Here is a 21,645-nt window from a genome sequence, read left to right as displayed (position 1 = left end):
CTTTTTTCTACCTAAGATCTGATAAATGATTAATATTGTTTGTTTAAAATCCTAATTAAAATGAGCCAAATTCTTATTCAGTCTTTTTTTGTGTTGCAAGGATAATTTTGGAACTGACTTGGGAGCAGTAGAAGCTGCCACTCGTAAACATGAAGCAATCGAGACAGACATCGGTGCATACTGGGAGCGGGTTGCTGCTGTGGAGGCTGTCGCCAAAGAGCTGGAAGCAGAGAGATATCATGATGTGCGTCGCATACTGGCTCGACGGGATAACGTCCTTCGGCTTTGGGAATACCTAAAAGAACTTCTGGCCGCTCGCAGGGAGCGTCTCAACGCACATCGAGACCTGCAAAGATTATTTCAGGAGATGCGTCACATTATGGACTGGATGGCTGACGAAAAGGTAAAACTGACACAAAGAAACCCGTTTGAAGTACTTTGATGACTTTCTTTACATAGGCTTTGAATGTCTGTGTTTATTGCTACTGTTGCTTTGGTTTCTAATTAACTACGAGGACTCAGCTAATACTCTAAAGTAAGATAGACATTGTTCATAGTTTTTCCCCAGCAGCTTTAGTGTTGCTTCTAATTGCAGTAATTAGCTGTTACCATGCCTGGCGACGGCTGACTGGTGCTGCCTGTCATTGCTGGCTTTACTGAGGTTAACTGAGGCAGACTACAGTCATTTGGGCATTAAAGGAATTACATTTTAAGATGGTGACTTAACAAGCTGGAAACTTGATTCATTTGGGTTCTACCAGTCTGGAAATGCTGGTATTTCCTCATGGCCATGGGCAGCATATCTATGCATCGCTACGGTTAATGTAGCCTGAGTTAAAACAGTTCCTGATAAAGCAGCAAGATTGAACTTAAGCTACAGAATTGAATTTGCTATCCGACATGGTTTTAAATTCACTCGTTCAAAAGTGTTTCATTTTAGAGATTGCTTTTTTTTCTTTACATTTGGTGGATACAAAGCAGCTCAGTTTTCACCACTGCATGTTCATCAGAATATTACACTTTTGGTTTTGACATTTTGAACTTCTCCAAATCAATTCATGCCTTTACAAATTCATATCCCCATTTTATACACATACATGATTTTAATTAAATGCCATAAGTTTTTATAAAAATGCTCAAACTTTTAATGTATTTATATATTTATATATTTTCTAAAAACCTTATACTACAAGAATTGGTTGTCGCCCCTGTTTAGCCTTGTCTACCAAGTTAGGATCTCCAATCAGACCACCAGATCTCTAAGCGAGCGTCCGCTGGTAGATGTTTAGTTACTGGAGTTGTATAGCTGCATTTACTACCTACGTTTCTTACATGCTCCTGGTTGCAAAATTGGCAAAGTGACCAACACTGTGCTTTTAGTGGTAGCTAGGAATCAAGTGCTTCATGTTAGCTTAATATTCATTATCCACCAGTTAACTTTTATATTAGTAATCTGTATACATTTTTGGGTCTTCAATCATTTTTCAAATTAAGTAAATTTGCATCTGGCTGCATTTAGGGTTTGTGAGGACAATTAGTTTTATCCATTATTGTTATTTTGTTTATTAATTTGTAATGGTAAACATAATTCTTTATTTTGTTTATAAAACTCTATTTAGACCTCCAGGTAGCGATAAGCTTTGTGAAAATATTTAATCTATAAATCACCGATTTAAAAAGAAATTTGTTTGTTAAAATAGTTTTTATGTCCAGTGTTTTTCAAAATAAACGTTTTCAAAAACTATTTTTTATAGATTTCTGCTGAATGAAAGTAATCAGTAAATGTTTCTCTACGCTATATTTATTTTTTTCCAGGGTCGTCTGCAGTCTCAGGACAGTGGCAAACATTTGCATGATGTTTTAGATCTGCTGCAAAAACACAATTTGGTGGAGGCTGACATTTCCGCTCAGGCAGAGAGGATAAAAGTAGTGCAAGGAGCCGCAAAACGCTTCACCTCCTACGACCAGGGTAAGCTTTCTAACGTGGTCTTTATCATTTTCTGTACAGATGGTGCAGTTTTCGCCTGTCAATAACTAAACACATTGTACTCCTTTCTTTTTAAACTGAAAGCTTACAAGCCTTGTGAACCTGGACTTGTTAGTGAGAAGGTTGATCTGCTGGGTCAAGCTTATGAGGAGCTTGGTCAACTTGCTGCGACACGCAGAGAGCGTTTGGAGGATTCACGTCGACTCTGGCAGTTCGTGTGGGATCTTGGTGAGGAGGCAGCCTGGATCAGGGAGCAGGAGCAGATCCTGGCTAGTGGCGACTGTGGGCGTGACCTCTCGTCTGCCCTTCACCTACTGAGTAAACATGAGGCCTTCAGGGACGAGATGGCCGCTCGCTATGGCCCCCTTAGTAACAGCATTGCTGCTGGAGAAGCTTTGGTTGAAGAGGGACACTTTGGAGCCCCTGAAATCACTGAAAGGATCCAAGACATCCGTGGACAGTGGGCTCATCTGGAGGAGGTGGTATGCAGTGATGTTTTTAACATTTAAATGATCTTCTCCATATATTCTGTTTACACTAATATTTTTCTGTACTCTAATCTTATAGACCACAAAGCTCAGAGAGCAGAGACTCAAGGAATCTGTGGCTCTACATCAGTTTCAAACGGATGCCAACGACATGGAGGCCTGGATTATGGAGACGCTTAGACAGGTGTCCAGTCAAGAGGTTGGCCACGATGAGTTCTCCACCCAAACTTTAGCTCGCAAGCAGAGGGAAATTGAAGAGGAGATCCAAAGCCACCGCCCACTTATTGACTCACTCCATGAGCAGGCCCAAGCACTGCCACAGGCCTACATTCATTTCCCTCAAGTATGTCTGCTTTTTCTGTCATTTTCCTATCAGACTACATGCTCTGTGTACTCAATGAATGGTAATTGCTGTCTCTAGGTGGACGGACGTCTTCCTGCTATTGAGCAGCGCTATGAGGAGCTGGAGTCTCTGTCAGCTGCTCGGCGACAGGCTCTTGAAGGTGCCTTGGCGCTTTATCGCATGTTCAGTGAAGCTGATGCCTGCCAGCTCTGGGTAGAAGAGAAGGAGCAGTGGTTAGATGGCATGGAGATCCCTACCAAACTGGAAGATCTAGAGGTGGTACAGCAGAGGTCAGTTTGTGGGCGATGGAAGCAGAGATGATTGTGTAACAAGATCAAAGCTGGTTTTTGTTCCTTTTTTTCTCTTAAAAATAGATTCAGTTTGCAGAGCTAAACTTGTAAAATATAGTTTTTTTTAAAGCCAAACACATAATACAATATTAGTCATTTAGAAGGATAAAATTAGGATAAACATTTTCCATCCAGTTGTTTCTATTTAGATGTTTCCTCTTACTGTCTTCAAATTCACTGTTTTGATACATTGCTGTAGACCCATTTCAGCATGACCTCATGAGCGTCACCTGATCCTCTCCCGGTTTCCCTCTGCTTGGTAAAAAGCCTCACTGATCTATTGAACTGGAAAGGAGAAAGGAATTGAAACCATTGTCACATTATGCGCATACATAAACACAAATGTTATATGATGTTTTTTTAAAAGCAGTACTGTCTATTTGCAAGTTTGTTTTAAGTTTCTTCTTAGTACAGATATCACAGTCCTCTCCTGGTTTCTGCCAGCCAATGCAGGTTGCATGCGTAAATATTCAGAAAGTGAAAATTAACCTGCAATAAGTATGTACTAAAATGATGCACATCTTTTATAATGAGTGAATTAAAACAATAAAATGATGCAGATTTGATACACTGGAACCTGAGATGAACAACTTGAGTACGCGGGTCACTGATGTGAACGACGTGGCTGAGCAGCTGCTGAGTTCAGACAATTGTAACAAAGATCAGATCCACCAGACAAGAGACCAGCTGAACAACAGGTACGAGCTAATATTTAAGATGTATTTAATCTCTCCACTAGGAGCACGATTCTGTTTGTACTTAATTTGCCCTTTGTTCGATTTTGAATGTAGATGGAAAGAGTTTGAGCAACTGGCTGGCCAAAAGAAACAAGCCCTGGAATCTGCTCTTAACATCCAGAACTACCAGCTCGAGTGTAACGAGATCCAGACGTGGATGAAAGAAAAGACCAAAGTGATTGAATCCACGCAGAGCTTGGGCAATGACCTGGCTGGGGTGATGGCACTTCAACGCAAGCTAACTGGCATGGAGAGGGACCTTGAAGCTATTCAAGTATGGATGCACTACATGAATGGGTTGTGGGTGGGAAATGGAAGACAATGTAAAAACTGGACAAAATAATTGCAGGACTGTTTCTCAATCTCCCATGACTTCTTCATCTAAATGAGTTTTTTCATCTATTTTTAGGGTAAATTGGATGATTTGACAAAGGAGGCAGAAAAACTAGCCAGTGAGCATCCAGATCAAGCAGGAGAAATCCAAGGACGGTTAGCTGAGATTCAGGAGGTGTGGGAGGAGCTGAATGCTACAATGAAGCGACGGGAGGAGTCATTGGGAGAAGCCAGCAAACTTCAGGGTTTCCTCAGGGATTTGGATGACTTCCAGTCTTGGCTGTCACGCACTCAGACAGCGGTGGCCTCTGAAGACATCCCAACTTCCCTGCCTGAGGCAGAGTGTTTGCTTGCCCAACATGAGGGCATCAAGAACGAAGTTGACAATTACAAGGATGATTACGAGAAGATGCGGGCGGTTGGTGAGGAAGTGACCCAAGGTCAAACGGATGTCCAGCACATGTTCTTGGCCCAGAGGCTCCAGGCGTTGGACACTGGCTGGGAAGAGTTGCGATGCATGTGGGAGAACCGCCACAGTCTCTTGGCCCAAGCCTTTGATTTCCAGACTTTCCTTAGAGATGCCAAGCAAGCCGAAGCTTTCCTTAACAGCCAGGTCAGAACAATACACCATATGTATGAAACTTGTAACAGTAAGCAGAAACTGTACTGAATTAACTACAATAGGTTCCTTCACCTCAGTCTGCAGTCCCTCAATTAGTGGCATTATTGCTGTTATAAATAACTTGTACACAAGAGCTAAAATATTTAGTCTTGCAACTTTAGATGCAAAAGTAATGCAGAATTGTGAATTGAAGGAGAATGATGTGATATTTTGAAGTGTTTTCTTAAAAACAGGAAAATGTTGAGTGCATTTATGTATTGCTCTGATGCCCCTAAAAATTCAGTGGAATCAATTGCATACTACTAAATTAGTAACACAATTCTCTGCACGGTATGTGAGGTATGTTGATTAGGATTTTTAGTGGTTATTTTTTTTAACCACACATTTTGTTTTGTAAATAGGCCAAAAAGTTTCGTTTGGCTCTCATCTGGGCGGGGCACCTTTTTCCACATTTTTTCTTGTGGCAAACTGCAAACAGGAGCTCTTTTTGCTTTATTTCGACAATGGGTCTGCAGCTGGTTGCACTGAATTATATTTAGGGTTTCAGAGTAAAGGAGACAGAAATCTGTTCAAAGCAATCACCTGTACATTTTCTTTTACTACATAGTTATGTGCTAATTTTGGTCAATCTATTGCATAAAATTCTATTAAAACACATTTATGTTTTTGGTTTTTAACAGGACAAAAGGCAAAAAATTCAGTACCTACAAATACCTTTGCAAATAACTATATTGTTATCTAAATGTTAACTGACTTTATTTGCAAGCTTTAATACTGCAGCAAGCTGTGTTTTGGTAATATTTGAACCTATCAAAAGGGATCCCAAAACAAGCTCAGTTATGTTTAATAAAAGGGGTTATCTACTATGATTGGTATAATTATTACAAGCATCAAATGTAGGAATGAATTAAAAAGTGCTTGTATTTAACACTGGAACAACATAAAGGATGCTATTAGAGATGGTAATAAGAAAGAAATTCTTCAACCGCGTGTTTAGAAAGAATATACTGCTTTTGTGTTTGTGTAGGAGTACGTGCTGTCCCACACTGAGATGCCCACCAGTCTTCAGGCTGCAGAAGAGGCCATTAAGAAGCATGAGGATTTCCTCACCACCACAGAGGCCAGTGAGGAGAAGATAACTGGTGTGGTGGAGGCTGGACGGCGCCTCATTAATGACTCCAATGCAAACGCAGATAAAATTCAAGAGAAAGTTGATTCAATCCAGGAAAGGTCAGACTTGAAGTAAAAGATGAGAGAAAAATTCAGATTTTTTTTTTTTAGAGAGATGTTTAGAGTACAGAGTTAAAAACTTCAGTTTTCTGCTTATTTTCTCCAGGCATCGTAAAAATAAGGATGCTGCAAATGAACTACTTTCAAAGCTTAAGGATAACTGTGAACTTCAGCGCTTCCTCCAAGATGGACAGGAGGTAACAAAGTTTAGTGGTCAAATGAATGGATGCATAATGTCATTTAAAGTAGGGGTTTGGGATTTATTATAATATTTTTCCATAATGATACTCTTCCTCTGTAGCTGACATTGTGGATCAACGAGAAGATGCTAACGGCACAGGACATGTCCTATGATGAGGCCAGAAATCTTCACAGCAAATGGCAGAAACACCAGGCCTTCATGGCAGAGCTGGCCTCCAACAAAGACTGGCTGGATAAGATTGATAAGGTGACTGAACACAAACTAAATATACCCTCATAGGTCTGCCTTATGTTTTGTTTTTTATTTTGTTTTAGGTTAATAATTTACCAGAACTCATTTGTCAACACCCGTCTTTCTAAAAGGAGGGCCAAGCGCTGGTGGCAGAGAAGCCCGAGCTGAAACCTGTTGTCCAGCAGACTTTAGAGGACCTGCAGGGTCAGTGGGAGGAGCTGGAGAGCACAACCCGCACCAAGGACCAGTGCTTGTTTGAAGCTCACAGAGCAGAGATATTTACACAGAGCTGCTCTGCTTTGGATGACTGGCTGAAAAACATTGAGAGCCAGCTGCACAGTGATGACTATGGAAAGGATTTGACCAGCGTTAACATTCTCCTCAAGAAGCACCAGGTGGAAATCAAAAGAAATTTCAAAACTCTGAATTAGACACTGAATAACCACATTGGTTATCAGGAAATTCATCAAGTGAAAATGTTTTACCATATTTAATTTTTATTTTTGTTTTGCCTCTCTGCAGATGCTTGAGCATCAGATGGAGGTCAGAGAGAAGGAGGTGCAGTGCCTTCAGTCTCAGGCTGTTGCGCTGTCCCAGGAGGACGCAGGCATGGCTGAGATAGATGGGCAGCAGAAGCGTGTCATTGACAGTTTTTCTGGCCTTCAAGACCCTCTTAACCTCAGGAGACAGCAATTACTGGCCTCTAAAGAAGCACATCAGTTCAACAGAGACTTGGAAGATGAAATTGTGAGCAATAGCAACTCAATGAAGTCAATAGATGGGTTTGAAATGTCTTTTTCTGTCCTGCGTTAATTGCTGCTGAGGTTTTTTTTTCTGTTTTATTTGTAGCTTTGGGTGAAAGAAAGGATGCCTCTGGCCACTTCCACTGATCATGGAAAAGACCTGCCCACTGTGCAGCTGCTAATCAAAAAGAACCAGGTACAGATTTTTTATCTTTCTAAGGATTCAACAAGAAATTTCCTATGTTATAATTATGTGTTGCGACACTGTTTGAATGTATATAGAACGATTAAAAAAAAATATATATATATATATATATTGAGGTTGACAATGTGTGTGAGTTTCTAGTCTTTATTTATTTGTCAGTTAAATAAAAATAAAAATCCAATGCTTTAAATCGTTTTGGGGTTTTTTGAGATACTGAAGGGATCCACAGGTACATGCACACACATTATAAACAAAGTGGAAATTTAACTGTTTCTGGACATCTTAGATTAGGGTTGGAAACGGGCCCCGTGTTTCTTAAACAGAGTCTGGTTTCAATGCAAGAAAAAGAAAGAAAAACATTCCTGATTTTCAGGAGATTAAAGAACTGAGTAGGGTAATCTAGTTTAGGTTTGACAGATCTAAGTGATTTTGAATCAGAGATTATCTAAATGGGTTCGGATGCCCTTTATCACACTGTTGCTTCAAAGGCCTACATCGGCATGGTTTTTTTCATGATTTGTGAAACATGGAGTTGAAACATTTATCTGCCCTTGTAAGTAAATGTTTAGTACTCATGAATGTTCAGAACGTTTATAAGAACTGCAGGAAGGATCTAGAAACTTTGAGTCTGGAAAAACACGGAGGTTTGAAATGAAAGATTTGTTGGAACCCTATGCATTTTAGTGCAGCTCTGTAATTCATGCCAAGAGCAAAAACTGCCATGCTACCAGTAAAAATAATGTCAGTTCTGGTTGTGAAACAGACGTTGCAGAAAGAGATCCAGGGCCATCAGCCTCGTATTGATGAGATCCACCGACGAGGCGAGGCTCAGAGCCAGGTAGACGGTGAAAGGCAGTCGCTGCTGAAGGATCGCCTCGTCGAGCTCAGGGATCTCTGGGACCAGCTGATTGCAGAGACAGACAAGCGTCGCGACCGTCTGATAGAGGCCAATCGCGCCCAGCAGTTCTATGCCGATGCAGCTGAAGCAGAAGCCTGGATGGGTGAGCAGGAGCTGCACATGATGTCGGAAGAAAAAGCAAAGGTAATCTGAGACAAAGGGGTAGGTCTCTGTGTTAATTTTCAATCCTGTGTGTTTAGAAAATGTAATAAGTCATGTTTGTTACCCAGGATGAACAAAGTGCTCTGGCAATGGTCAAGAAACACCAGGTTCTAGAACAGGCCCTGGAGGACTATGCCCAAACTATTCACCAGCTGGCCAACAGCAGTCGTCTCATGGTCAACAGCGAGCACCCAGAAAGGTCAGAAAGCACTTTTTAGTTTTCAGTCTTAAAGGGGTACTTGTAATTTAACGGCTAATGCATTTGGTTCTTGATCTTAACTGAACAGTGAAAGAATCACCTTACGACAAGCCCAGGTAGACAAGCTGTATGCAGGCCTTAAAGACCTCGCAGAGGAGCGCAGTGGGCGTCTTCAGGAAAGCCTACGCTTGACCCAGCTGAAGCGGGAGGTAGATGACTTGGAACAATGGATCGCTGAGAGGGAGGTGGTTGCTGGCTCCCACGAACTGGGACAAGACTATGAACATGTCACAGTGAGGATTTTTTCCACTCGCATGCTTTGAAGATGTGAAAGCTCTGGGAAATTCAGTGAAATTAACAATGTTGCTTCCTTTTGCCCTGATTTTTCCTTTCTTCCCAAAGATGCTAAGGGACAAGTTTCGTGAGTTTGCTCGTGACACCAGCAACATCGGCCAGGAGCGCGTAGATGGTGTAAATGAGTTAGCCGATGACCTTATCGAGTCCGGTCACCCTGAGAATGCCAGCGTGGCAGAATGGAAGGACGGTTTAAATGAGGCTTGGGCCGACCTGCTGGAGCTTATAGATACACGCACGCAAATGTTAGCAGCCTCTTATGAGCTGCATAAATTCCATCAAGATGCTATGGAGGTGCTTGGACGTATTAAGGAGAAGAAGGAAACGGTGCCATCAGACCTCGGCCGTGATCTAAACACTGTCCAACATCTCTACAGACAGCACAACACTTTTGAAAATGACATCCAGGCCCTCAGCGGACACGTAAGTTATCAGATATCTTGTTACATTTCAGGAGTGGATTTAGAGCAGAATACAAAAGTCCTTCTCTTCCTCTTTTCACTCCAAGGTTAACCAGGTGCAGGATGATGCAGCACGTCTGCAGAAGGCCTACGCCGGTGAAAAAGCAGATGAGATTCACAGGAGTGAAACGGCTGTGACGTCTGCATGGCAGGTGCTGTTGGAGGCCTGTAAATCCCGCAGGCTCCTCCTGCTGGACACAGTGGAGAAGTTCCGCTTCCTCAACATGGTGCGAGACCTCATGCTGTGGATGGATGGCATCCACGTGCAGATCGATGCACATGAAAGCCCAAGGTAAACGCTGTGTTTTCTAGTAACTCTGTTCAATGAGACTATTAGTAGAATTGCATGTATAATAATACCAACTTTCTCTTGTTGGCTTTAAGGGATGTATCATCTGCTGGGTTGGTCATTGCCAATCATCAGGACATTAAATCAGAGATTGAGACCAGAGCAGACAGCTTTACTGCCTCCACCGAGATGGGAAATGCTCTCATCGACAAAAACCATTATGCATCTGACGAGGTATTTTGCTATGGTTATAAGAAAACCATGTCAGAGGAACACAAGAACCTACTTTCAATGTCTACGTTCTGCATAGTTCAGTGCCCTGTTTACTGAATGCTCTCCTTATCTACAGATCCGAGAGAAAATGTCTCAGCTGCAGGAAAAGAGAGATAAGATCAACAAAAAGTGGCAAGACAAGATGGACCATTTACAAATTGGTATGCATAGAAATGTCAATTAATTTTCAAGTAAAACTAATTTGGGGTAGCTCACAATAGAAAATAAAATTGGTAAAAAAAAAAAAAAGTAAGTTTGTCATTTATTCAAGTTCAAAGAGTATCTTGTCCTGAAACAAAAGGTTATTGTTTTAGTATATTAATCACATAACATCATGGTGTTATCAATAGTCCTATAATGATGTAATGACTTTCATAATCTAACAGTAATGTGGCAACAGAAAGGCATGTTGGTACAGGTTTAATAAGGAAGATATGCAAATGAGAAGTTCCAGTCTGTAGGGCTATAAGATGGAAACATGGTGCATTGTTTCATATTAATTGGACAAAATGGTCGTACAGTGTAATTATAGATTTATAAGGAGTCCTGTAATTTATGAATTAAATGACGCAATGCAGCAGTGGCAGCAACTCCATTAAGAGGCCTTTCTATAGAGTAGGTGAACTTTGACTAACTCTGATATGGGATCAGTACATGCAGGTGTTCTTCATTTTTGTGCTGTTTTTGTTTTTTCCAACATCACCATTTCCATCTTACCTAACTGAGTTGGCACAGATAGTTTCATCACAGTCGTGCTACTTGTCTGAATGTATTCTTGCCGAGTCTGTAAAGCAAACACTCCGTTGCTCTTCACCTATTTCATGATTCATGAGTATTTGTAACTTTTGCACTTGACTTGTTGTCTGTGTTTACTTTAGTGCTGGAGGTGCTGCAGTTTGGACGAGATGCCAACGTGGCAGAGTCGTGGCTGGCAGGCCAAGAACCTCTTGTCCGGGCGGCTGAGCTGGGCGCAAATGTTGATGAGGTCGAGAGCCTAATTAAGCGCCATGAAGCCTTCGAGAAGCTCGCTTTAGCTTGGGAAGAACGCTTTGTGCAGCTCGAGAAACTCACAACAGTAAGAAAAAGAATCGCTTTTACTCTGAAGTCAGGGTACCTACAGAATCTGGAAATTCTTGAAAAGAGTAGAAGAAAGAAGTTGTATTTTCTGACTTTATTCCCTTTTCCATTGTCTAAATGTTGAGTCCTTCTTTCAATCCTTTTCTGTGTTTATACCTACTTCCTTGCGTCTTATCTCCCTTACTTCCCTTCCTTCATACCTCCTGTGTACGTGCCTTCCTTCCTTCCTTCCTTCCTTCCAGTTAGCTCTACCTGCCTCCTCTCTTTCTTTGTTTCCTCTTTTTTGTCCTTGCTTGTGTCCTTTCCACTATCCTTCTGTGGTTTCTTCCTTATTTCTGTAATTCCTTTATTCTGAGTCCTACCTACCTCTACCGTCCCTCCGTCCGTCCATTCAAGTTTTCACCTCCTCTATGACAGCCAATAAAACACTGATTCCTCTTTTCTTTAGCTCGAGGAGCATGAGATGCAGAGGAGGCGGGAGGAAGAAGAGAGAGCACGGCGACCCCCTACTCCTCAACCTGGAGAAGAGGTGGCGCAGTCTGAGGCAGAGAGTCGACCACATGATTCTGCAGCCAGGTAGAGCTAAAAGGGTGTTTTTGAAAAAGCAGACAGCAAAACCATACCTGTTTTCCTCTTCACACATCATTCATCTCCTTTTTAAACACAGAACAAGTCTGGACCAGACAACACTCAATCAGTCAGTGTCGGTAAATGGTGTGCACAGCGATAACGACACATCCCAGGTGAGACAGGTTTTCTTTGTCCAATGTTTTCATGTTTTTCTTCATGCGGTCAGGCCTCATTTCATGTTGTAGGTTCATTTCAAAGGCATTTTTACAATTTGTTTTTACAGAATCTTAAAGAGATTTGACAAATTTTCTTGCAATTGTAGTTGATGGTGATATGCAAAAGTCAAACAAGCCAAGTCAAAAGTTTTCCAACCACATCATATGCAACGTGTTTCTCATCGTTTGGTCTTGGTTGTCATACCGACGTGAACAGTGTCTCATCTTTATATGGCATATGGCATCAAATGTTAAACGAAATCTTAATTTAACATAGAAACAGTGCCTTGCAAAAGTATTCATGCCCCTTGAAATTTTCACATTTTGTATTTTTAGTATCTCAAGCTTCACTGTTGAATTTAGATGATAGATCCACAGTGAAACTTGGTGGTGGCAGTATATAAGGCTGAACTTAAAATGAATGTTCAGAGGCTCCTCGTCCAATCTGAGGTTAAGCTGTTTTACGAAGAAGAATAAGTAAAAATTTCAATCTCTTGATGTTTAAAGAGACTTGGCATAAAACATTTGCAACTATAATTGCAGCAGAATGTGATTCCAGAAAGCATGAAGGAAGTTGAGTACAATTACTCGCCAAACCTTTCAAATTTTTACCTGAAAACCTATCCCAGTAAGAAATCCCAGTATAATACATTGAGGTTTGTGTTTGTGAGGTTTTAAAATGCTTAAAGGTCCAAGGTGTATGAACACTTTTGCAAAGCACTGTATTTTGATGTAGATCCTAAAGGTTTTTGGGTTATCTAAAATTATTGTTGTAGCTAGAATTAACCTTTTATTCTTACTAGAGCAAAATGCCAAGAAGCAATACATTTCTGAGTATTGTTACTTTGTGCAATATTAGAGGAACCATTTTATTTCCTATTAATTAAATTGAAGAAGAACAAGAGGGGTCTCTTTTATGCATGTGGTACAATCTGGGTAAATTTTCTCAATGTTCAATAAAAAGAATCACAAGGTGACCTGAGTATGATTTTATTTTTCTTTCTAATGTGATCATGGCTGTTGACAGTGGTGTGTTGGTTTCTTTGTTAAACTAAAAAGCCCCGAACTAACAGTCAAGCGTCTGCCGATGACAGACTCCTTAACAATTTCTCATTGCATTCTTACCAGCAGTCATTATCGCAGTCGTTGTCAGTGGGAAAGAAATCAGAGCCTAAGCGTGTGTGTAAGCCAAAACAGCTGGAGCGTGTGAGTAATGAGCCATGGTCAGCTTTGTAGCTTACCACCCCATACCCCCACCCCCACCATCACCCTCTTGACAGCCTCCACTCAACTCCTGGTCAGCAGCAGTTCCTCTTTTAAGAAGCCATTGCTTCTCTGCATCCACTGCTTTATGTATTAATGAACCACCCGGCTTCATTAATGAGTCCCATTGCTGGAAAAAAGAAAGCATGATGCGCATTCATGAATGGATCGTTTTCATGGATGAAATATGTTTCAGTTTGCTGCTGCTGCTGTGTATGTGCTTGTATGGACCAGGACAGGAGTCACTGTAAATGTGATGATTATTACAGCTGTTCAGTGGTATTTTTGTATGTGGCTTGTGGTAGTCTCTGTATGTTTTCTTCTGAATGTGTGTGTTACTTAAAGGAGTTTTAGTCTTGAGTAGTGAATAAGTTTAATGAAGGAAAATGGACACATAAGAATGCCTTCGTATTTGATGCTCTGTGTTACTACTGTTAAGGATGGATATTTTAAAGGAAGCTATATTTTCAGTAGATTTTGTGAGTAATATTCAGACATTTAATATAAATGTTTTCTTAAGACATCAAAGGTTAAAAATGATTTTCTGACAATATCAATTTATAATATGACGATAGCCAAGGACACACTGCTGTGTTAAGACAGGGTTTCACAATACTTTTAAAACAAAGCAACTTGATGAAATAGTTGACATTTTATTCCAGCTTCTGCATCGTTTTGGTGATTAGCATGACTTTCATTACTAAAACAGCAGTCTCCATGTTTATATTCTAGAAAACATATTCTTGGTATCTTTGTCCTAATTTGGAGTTTTCCCACTGGCTCCCATCTTTTTTAAAATGAATTACCTTTTAAGTAGCTTCCTGTATCTCTGTGTTGCCTTTAAGTCGTCTTTATTCGGTAACAGTGTGAACACAGTGCTGTGAGCCACAACTGGTATTGCTTAATATAATGCGTTTAAGGAACAGAAAAAGTTTTGATTCCTGATTTTCTGACTAGCAGGTTCGATTGGGCTAAAAGTGGCCTATTTCAGTCAGTAGCTATTTTCTTAGTGCATTTATAATTTTTTTTGTTGCCATTTGATTTTTTTCAAGAGAGCAACAGCAGAATTGTTGGTGATTTGGCATTAGGCTAAACTGACTGAGTTTTGACTAAAGAGGTTATTTTTTGAATTGGTTTCTGTCAGAAAACGTAATTATAGACTGTTTTGCTTATCCTGGTGAGTGTTTCGTGTATGTTTCCTTTGTGAATTGCCAATTAGTACAGTTTGTCTCTCAGTTACAATGGGCTGTAACCACTCGTGTCACGTCTGTATCGTGTGATTATATAAATCCTGTGAACCCCGTTGTGCTTAGGTTCTCGGTTTATCATGCAGTGTGTCAAAGCTAGCACCATTATGGCTTTTCATGTTTGCCTGTGAACGGCTGCTTTGCTGCTCCTGTCATTCATTTTTTATATTTCCTACCTTCTCACCACCATCATCTGGTTTCAACCACAGGGCTCAGAGTCTGAATCGGTTAATGGACCAGGCAGAGACAGCGGCCTGGCGTCCTCTCGCTTCGAGCAGTCTGTCACACTACCAAGCAGAGCCGGTGCCGACTCCGAGCCAGATACCATGGAGGGTATACTCTGCCGGAAACAGGAGATGGAGTCCCACAACAAAAAGGCAGCTACCAGGTACAAATTTGGTCATGATAAAAAAAAAAGGAGAAGTGACTTGGTTACATGTTGGAAAACGATTAAATTAGTTTCGAAGGCCTCTTTATATCTCATGGGGTAGAGCGTGGACCACAAGTATTGATCATAATGGTTCTTCGTCAGATCAGCCCCATTTTTATTTCTGATCAGGGCATTTATTTGCTCTTACCCGCTTTTTTACTATGTTCTTCTACACACATTTTAAATATGTCATTAATTTCTGTCATTTGCCACAAAAAAATCAAGTACATTTTTGTATATATGCAGAGTTTGGCTTGCTAAACAATTATTAATTCCTAAAATAAAAATGTTGGTAAAGTTATTATGGAATTATTAATGCGTGTAACAAAATCATTTGTATAATCTCTTTTAAAATTAATAAAAGGAAACAATTACGACTAATCTAAAACTTTCTACAAGTTTATCTTCACACCCACAGATTTGGAACAACAGTCGGAAACACAGTTTGGAAGCATATTGTGAATATTGTGTAACATTATTTACCTTTACAAAATTTGTCCAAATCATGGCAAAAAAAAAAAATAAACACATGGGCAAACATGTAGACATCATATCCAAGCAGACAATAACTATCACAAAATATACAGACAGTAATTCCAATGTTTATAGAAGCACAGCTTGTACCTTGTGTCACGATATGTTACAACAGTCAAGACTCTTACTATTGATTTATTGGACTCATTTAAACTCATTCCTCAGCAAGGAAAAAAAGCTGAAACGTTACTCGTGACAAGCCTTTGATTTGTAGATGTCCACAGAGCAGACTGTATATGTATATGTAAATGCTCCATATCTTCTATAAGTCTTGTGGAAAGTGTGATCTCTTCTACCATCATCTGCTGGGGAAGCAGGGACTTAAAAAAGCTCAACAAGCTGATAAAAAAGGCTGGCTCTGTTCTGGGGACTCCTCTGGAACCTCTGGAGATCATTGTGGAAAGATGGATTCTTCATAAAATGAAGAACATTATGGAGAACCCTGAGCATCTTCTTCATGAGACTGTCCTACAACAACAGAGTGTCTTCAGTCAGAGGCTTCTTCAGATCTGCTGTAAGACGGAGCGCAACAGGAGATCCTTCCTGCCCACAGCCATCAGCATCTACAACGACTCTTTGAGGAAACCTTCATAATGAGCTATAACAACATTTAATTTCCCTTTGGGATTAATAAAGTATTTAAAGTAAATTGAATTTTCAATTGAAAAGCCACCTGCAGGTTTTTCATTATGGCTTTAGTGTTATTACCCCACAGGTGAGCCATGTAAAAGAGGCGTAATAGGCTCAAGAAAGGGCCACTGAAGCATCATTTGAGCACTGAAAAAATGTACGTGCCAACACATTAACTTGCATGAACAACTTTCAGCACTGGTGCTTCACGTCATCATTATCAAAAAGATCACTTCTTAACAAATGAATTAATAACGATCACCTTGCTCACCGTGTCCAATATTTGGTCTGCTAAATAAAAAGATGGAAGGGTAAAACCTGCATGTCATTGTGGGCACCATAACTAGCACAAAGGGACTGTAGAGGGACAGAATGACCAAATCATCAGCATAAATAACTTAACAAGATCGTTACCACTTAGGCTGACAGAAAGATCATCCAGACATTACTTGGATAAAACTTGAGGGCCGTGTTTTAAAAATAACAAGTTGTTAGTGGAAGCACAACATCATGCCTATTGCTCTTCTTTTACGTTATCGAAACTGGATTCGTCCTGGCATAATTTATGCGCGTTCATATGCTCTTTTTGTAAACTTTAGTGTCACAAGCCTTTTTTTTTTCCATCTATAAACACACCTGTTGAATAATCCTTTTTTCATATGAAAGCATAATTTATTTCACTCCATTAGATATCATTCAAATAATTCAAACGACAAATGATCTGTATTCTCATTCAAGCTACTATTTTATGTCCACAACTGGATCACACTAATGGAATCTATTTGGTCCTGTAGATCGTGGCAGAATGTGTACTGTGTTCTACGAAAAGGAAATATTGGTTTCTATAAAGACAGCAAGAGTGCTAGCAATGGTATTCCATACCATGGAGAGGTGCCCGTTGGGCTGGATGGGTCTGTGTGTGAAGTAGCCCACGACTATAAGAAGAGGAAACACGTATTCAAGCTCAGGTACGGATAAAATGATTTAAAGCACATATTCAGTCTGAACTTCTGTCCTCCTGTTAGGAAAGAAAAAAATATGACACTTTTTATGTTTATATTTTTCCTCTTCTGTGTGTCTGTAGGCTAGCAGATGGGAAAGAGTATCTGTTCCAGGCCAAGGATGAGGTGAGATGTACAGACGTATGTTCTTATAAAGGTGTGTCTGCAGTAAAATGAACGATGAAGTCTAAAAAAAACGTTTATTTTTTAGACGGAAATGAGTTCCTGGATTCAGTCCATTGCCAGCTCCATCACGACAGGATCAGGAGATTCGCCGGGAGCTCCCCGACTTAGTCGTGCCATGACGATGCCCCCCATCTCCCCAAGCTCAGGAGAAGCTGTCACCATGCGCAACAAAGAGGGCAAAGAGAAGGATCGTGAGAAGAGATTCAGCTTCTTTGGCAAGAAGAAATAGAACATTTGTAAATGGAAACATCAAAAATCGGAAAATTCAACAGACTGAGGCAGGTAGACAGAAAGGTACACACAGGTCATACAGACACACTGCTCTCAAGGCAGGCCCCGAAGAATTGCCAACAGATCTGTCAGTTGGAACGCCGACAACTTTAATCATTTCGATTTCTTTTTGTTTTTCTTGCTTGCTGTTTTATTCTCTTGTTTACTTTATGTTCTCTCGATCCATACTTACCATTCACATTTAGCCCCCAAAACAGCTTCAAATGAGCTTGTTAGCCTGAGCCAGTAACAACAGCTGGAATGAACCTGTTAGAGCACTGAAACGGCTCGTCCTCAGCAGGAATCCTCTCCCGGTTATTCCCCGCTAACGGAGTCTCCAGCAAAACTGTGGATCGTGGTTTTCCAGTCCTGTCAAGGATTCTCTTTTGGGGGAGATAACATCCGTTTGTTTTTATGTTCCTGGTATTGATGTTATTACCTTGATCAATATTAACATTATTATTAATATTTATCTTTTGCAATTTATGGTTTAAGAAGAAAACTGATTAGGTAATGATCTGGATTTATGTTGTGGAGAGAAACAAATTTGGTTCAACTAGTGGAGAATGTTGGTCTTACCCTTGTATTTTTTCTCTTTAGGAAAGAACATTTATGAGGTGTTTTGCAACAAAAATAAAGCTCAAGTTTTAGCTGTGTGCAGTAAATGACCAGAGGTACCATTGACCATTGGGGAAAAGGATACATATAATTTAATTAGTGGTGCTTATGTTTTTTTTTTTTTTTTTTTGCTTCATTTCCAATTTTGCCTGTATTTGACCTTTTGAGTGATAATTTCTGCTTGATTTTTAACTTTTTTTTTTTTTTTTTCCCGTCAGAAAGCAGAGATCAGTTTTCTAGTGTGAGCGTGTGTGTGAGTTGTGGTGCTGTGGATTTTGCATGTTTATTTGTTCTTGATTAAACATGGTCAGATGGATGTTGCTTTTCGAAAACCAGACACAAACTAAATATGACTGGAATAATTTCCTAAAACATTTTTCTTTTGCGTTATAGGACTTGTGAGAAGACATTACCAGTAACATTCCTCAAGACATTTTTTTGTTCTTTGTTTCAGTCTCCTAAAATATTTCCGTTCTGTTGAGCGATATGAAATAATCGGGGACAGTTTGTAGATGAGAAGCTGAAGCCCATTTTTTTAGTGGCAAACTGCAGTGATGAGAGCAGGTCTGAAGGACAGCCGACAGATTTCATTCCAGATGAGGGAAGTGGAGGTGAGACAGGAAGGGGAAGGATGAAGGTGCTTTAGCTGCTCTCCAACAATTAGACAAGAGCCTGACCTTTACTTGAACACACTACATTTATTCTGATCCTTTTCTACAAATACACCCTTCATTCAAAACTGTCTTAAAGTTTTCTTAGTTGTTAGACATGTGCCCTGTGGCAATGACCTAATGTATGTCAGTGGATTATCACTCTAGATACAATAACAGTGGCCCTGGGAAGCTCTGCGTACAAACAGCCAGTTATTTACAAGTTACTGAGAGGAAAACAGTCCTGCAGTAACTTCCTTTCATAGGCTTTTTTTTCTCTTACATATGTGGCATGATAATGTAGGCCTATGTTGTATTTGTCCAATCATTGCCATCTACTTTAAATGTTCATTTACCCTGGAAACATCAGATCACCTCTTAATCAGGACTGGACATAAACTAATTACATGTAATTGGCAGCTAAAATAAAAGAAAGCATCTCACTCTAGCGTAGCTAATGTAGGTAAATGTTATGTGATGGTTTCCTCAGATTCTGTTCATATTTATTATGAAAGGGGCTTTTACAAGATGCTGTGAATGTGGACATTAGTGCAGATTTACTCAGTTGTTCATAACTGTAGCTGATTCTACATGAAACCAAGTGAAACATTCCTCTCCAAAGCTGGTGTTTGAGTGGCATTACTTGTAAAAGTAATTACCTATTTGGATGTTACATCTAAGCATGGGCCGGTATTTTAACCTTGATTAGAAGTGCCGAGGTATCACAGGATTTCAACATTTAAAACCAAATTATGTAATATTGTCTAATTGTTGGTAGTTTTCAACTGCTTACTGCTTTTTTTTTTTTACTGTTTTTGATTTTTATAGAGCAACACAAGCTGATTTTAGCTAGTTTATAAGTCAGGCTATCTTCTCTGGTAGCTAGCCTGCAGTGGGCTGCTTCACAGACTTGCTGCTCGTTGGTTGCCAGCGGTAGTTTGAAAAAGGTTTATTTTCACATGCTGACTGGCTGTGTTTTCAGAGCTAGGATTATTTCCAAAAATCCAAATTTGTCTTGTTTGTAAAGAATAAGGTGTTGGTGATTTTTCAGCCAGCTGACCTGCAGACCTTCAGAAAGAAGGAACAGTATGATGCTGATGTTCAGTATGATGGAACGTTTTAGCAGTATTGAAACAGTAGCTTTTCAAACCCTTGTACCCTATACCTAGTCACACCAAACTGCATTGATCACACAAATCAGCTTGAAGTGGATGCTGGTAATTTCGTCCCTTTTTTGTGGTTTCGGGTGTTTAGTACCCAACTTTTTCAGGTAGGAAACGGAGCAGTCTGCAGTGGGACTTTTCAAACCAACTTTGCGTCACTTTGACAACCAGTGATTTAAAGTGATTTCTTTGTTTCATTTTTTTATTCTTAACCTTTTTGATATACTTATGGTGTGCTTTAAAGAACTGTAATTATCTTCCAGCACTCAGTTATTTTAGTATAATTGGGGGTCATAATCTGTCCTATTTCACAAGAGGCGACTGGCTCAAACAGGGATCAGAACCACAATCAAACGGAAAGGGGTTGTCAAATAAAATCTTCAGGAATATACGATTTAAATTATACTTCACATGTTTGTGATGATTTATCGCAGTCATTTAGGAAAATATTCTGATACAAAATAGGCACAAAATGGAAGTAAGGAAAGGGATGAAATGGCAACACGTAGGTAGAAAATGGGGGTTTAAATTAGCTCCCTTTACACTATCTGGTCTTATTTTCCTTTTTAACTCAAGACTACTTGGATTGGATTTCCCCTGGATTAAAAAAAGGAAATTCCTGAACTCCTTTTAAACAGAGTTTAGTTAAAAGCAGGCAGCCCACACTTTATCAAGCACACCTGCTTCTGTCTACAGGACTTAACATTCCAGGCATGAAACAGAACTTCTAGTTTCAGTTTATGTGGCCTGAAATTAAACTACAATCAAAGAACCACATAACATACATTATGTGAGCCAACGGAATCGGCACAGATTTGAACAGAGGGATCGTTCTTCGCCTGTGGACAAGCTGGTGGAAGTCCTACTCCTACCCTTTCTCCGAACATCTACAACACTGCATCCGATTGATGCTGCTGAGTTCCAGCTCAGAGGTCATAGTGTATTTTCATACCGGCTTATTTGAATGTAAATTATTTCAACTGGATTTGGCCAAATTGGTCAAGTGAAGCAAAACTTGTACTTGACATACTGTACACAGGCTCTCTATCACATGTACTCTCACATTAATACGACCTTGGTACTCCAGTCTTGTGGGAATGTCCTCAGCTGGCTATGATTTGATGTTGCATATTGCATTCTTTCTGAAATAACTTTGTGCTACTGGTGAGCTTTGACCAGAACATAACAAGTGTGCATTATTGATGTCAGGCAAGTTTTTGGATCCAAGAGTACTGGTATTGATGAAGAAAAACAGCTTTTACATGTTAAGTATCAGATGTGGTTGAATATATACTGCTGACAGTTTGAGCTTCCTCTTTTAGAAGAATGCTGAATATTTGCTGTCCAATGGGAGCTTGTATTTTTTCATCCAGTGGTCTGTCTTGCAGCATTTGATAAACCTTTTTCCCCACCCTCATTTCTCAGTACTTTTGACGAATGTCTGTTCCTTCCTCTGTAACTCAGAGTTGTTAACACCACTACTTATATTAATTGCTCTTATGATCATTGTTGCTACTGTTACTATTACTACTACTGTTACTAATGCAACTTATTGCAAAAATTACAACTGCTGTCCATGTTTTTTTTCCAGGTACGTGTCTGTAATACCAGACTCTTCCACACGATGTCAGTGTGCTGTGGAGCATTTTCATTACGATTCGAAAATGTTTGTTGACTTGTGTAT

At 39.9% G+C, this 21,645-nt stretch overlaps 1 protein-coding gene across 7 annotated transcripts in view; it reads left to right on the top strand.

The window, feature by feature from the left end:
- The window catches only part of LOC124876140 (spectrin beta chain, non-erythrocytic 1), a 64,501-nt gene extending 42,877 nt beyond the window's left edge, over window positions 1-21,624 (top strand). For 2 of the 7 annotated variants that reach the window (XM_047378663.1, XM_047378667.1), the window contains 29 exons: window positions 101-403; window positions 1,816-1,969; window positions 2,072-2,466; window positions 2,555-2,818; window positions 2,897-3,108; window positions 3,729-3,866; window positions 3,960-4,179; window positions 4,315-4,851; window positions 5,888-6,090; window positions 6,197-6,287; window positions 6,392-6,538; window positions 6,655-6,918; window positions 7,046-7,270; window positions 7,373-7,462; window positions 8,235-8,513; window positions 8,600-8,730; window positions 8,819-9,023; window positions 9,133-9,507; window positions 9,593-9,837; window positions 9,930-10,068; window positions 10,184-10,268; window positions 10,986-11,182; window positions 11,633-11,760; window positions 11,852-11,927; window positions 13,098-13,175; window positions 14,689-14,867; window positions 16,868-17,041; window positions 17,158-17,200; window positions 17,286-18,180. In XM_047378663.1, the coding sequence (XP_047234619.1) occupies window positions 101-403; window positions 1,816-1,969; window positions 2,072-2,466; window positions 2,555-2,818; window positions 2,897-3,108; window positions 3,729-3,866; window positions 3,960-4,179; window positions 4,315-4,851; window positions 5,888-6,090; window positions 6,197-6,287; window positions 6,392-6,538; window positions 6,655-6,918; window positions 7,046-7,270; window positions 7,373-7,462; window positions 8,235-8,513; window positions 8,600-8,730; window positions 8,819-9,023; window positions 9,133-9,507; window positions 9,593-9,837; window positions 9,930-10,068; window positions 10,184-10,268; window positions 10,986-11,182; window positions 11,633-11,760; window positions 11,852-11,927; window positions 13,098-13,175; window positions 14,689-14,867; window positions 16,868-17,041; window positions 17,158-17,200; window positions 17,286-17,489 (5,781 nt within the window). In that variant the 3' untranslated portion in view covers window positions 17,490-18,180. Of the gene's footprint in view, window positions 1-100; window positions 404-1,815; window positions 1,970-2,071; window positions 2,467-2,554; window positions 2,819-2,896; window positions 3,109-3,728; window positions 3,867-3,959; window positions 4,180-4,314; window positions 4,852-5,887; window positions 6,091-6,196; window positions 6,288-6,391; window positions 6,539-6,654; window positions 6,919-7,045; window positions 7,271-7,372; window positions 7,463-8,234; window positions 8,514-8,599; window positions 8,731-8,818; window positions 9,024-9,132; window positions 9,508-9,592; window positions 9,838-9,929; window positions 10,069-10,183; window positions 10,269-10,985; window positions 11,183-11,632; window positions 11,761-11,851; window positions 11,928-13,097; window positions 13,176-14,688; window positions 14,868-16,867; window positions 17,042-17,157; window positions 17,201-17,285; window positions 18,181-18,602; window positions 18,839-21,552 lie in introns of those variants that run through there. The other 5 variants (XM_047378668.1, XM_047378669.1, XM_047378665.1 and 2 more) reach the window with 4 other exon arrangements.
- Window positions 21,625-21,645: the final 21 nt, after the last annotated feature.

The sequence above is a fragment of the Girardinichthys multiradiatus genome, chromosome 11 (assembly GCF_021462225.1).
Source record: "Girardinichthys multiradiatus isolate DD_20200921_A chromosome 11, DD_fGirMul_XY1, whole genome shotgun sequence".
Lineage (NCBI taxonomy): Eukaryota > Metazoa > Chordata > Actinopteri > Cyprinodontiformes > Goodeidae > Girardinichthys > Girardinichthys multiradiatus.
The sequence above is the reverse complement of the archived record's forward strand: the minus strand, read 5'-3'. Positions and strand labels throughout refer to the sequence as shown.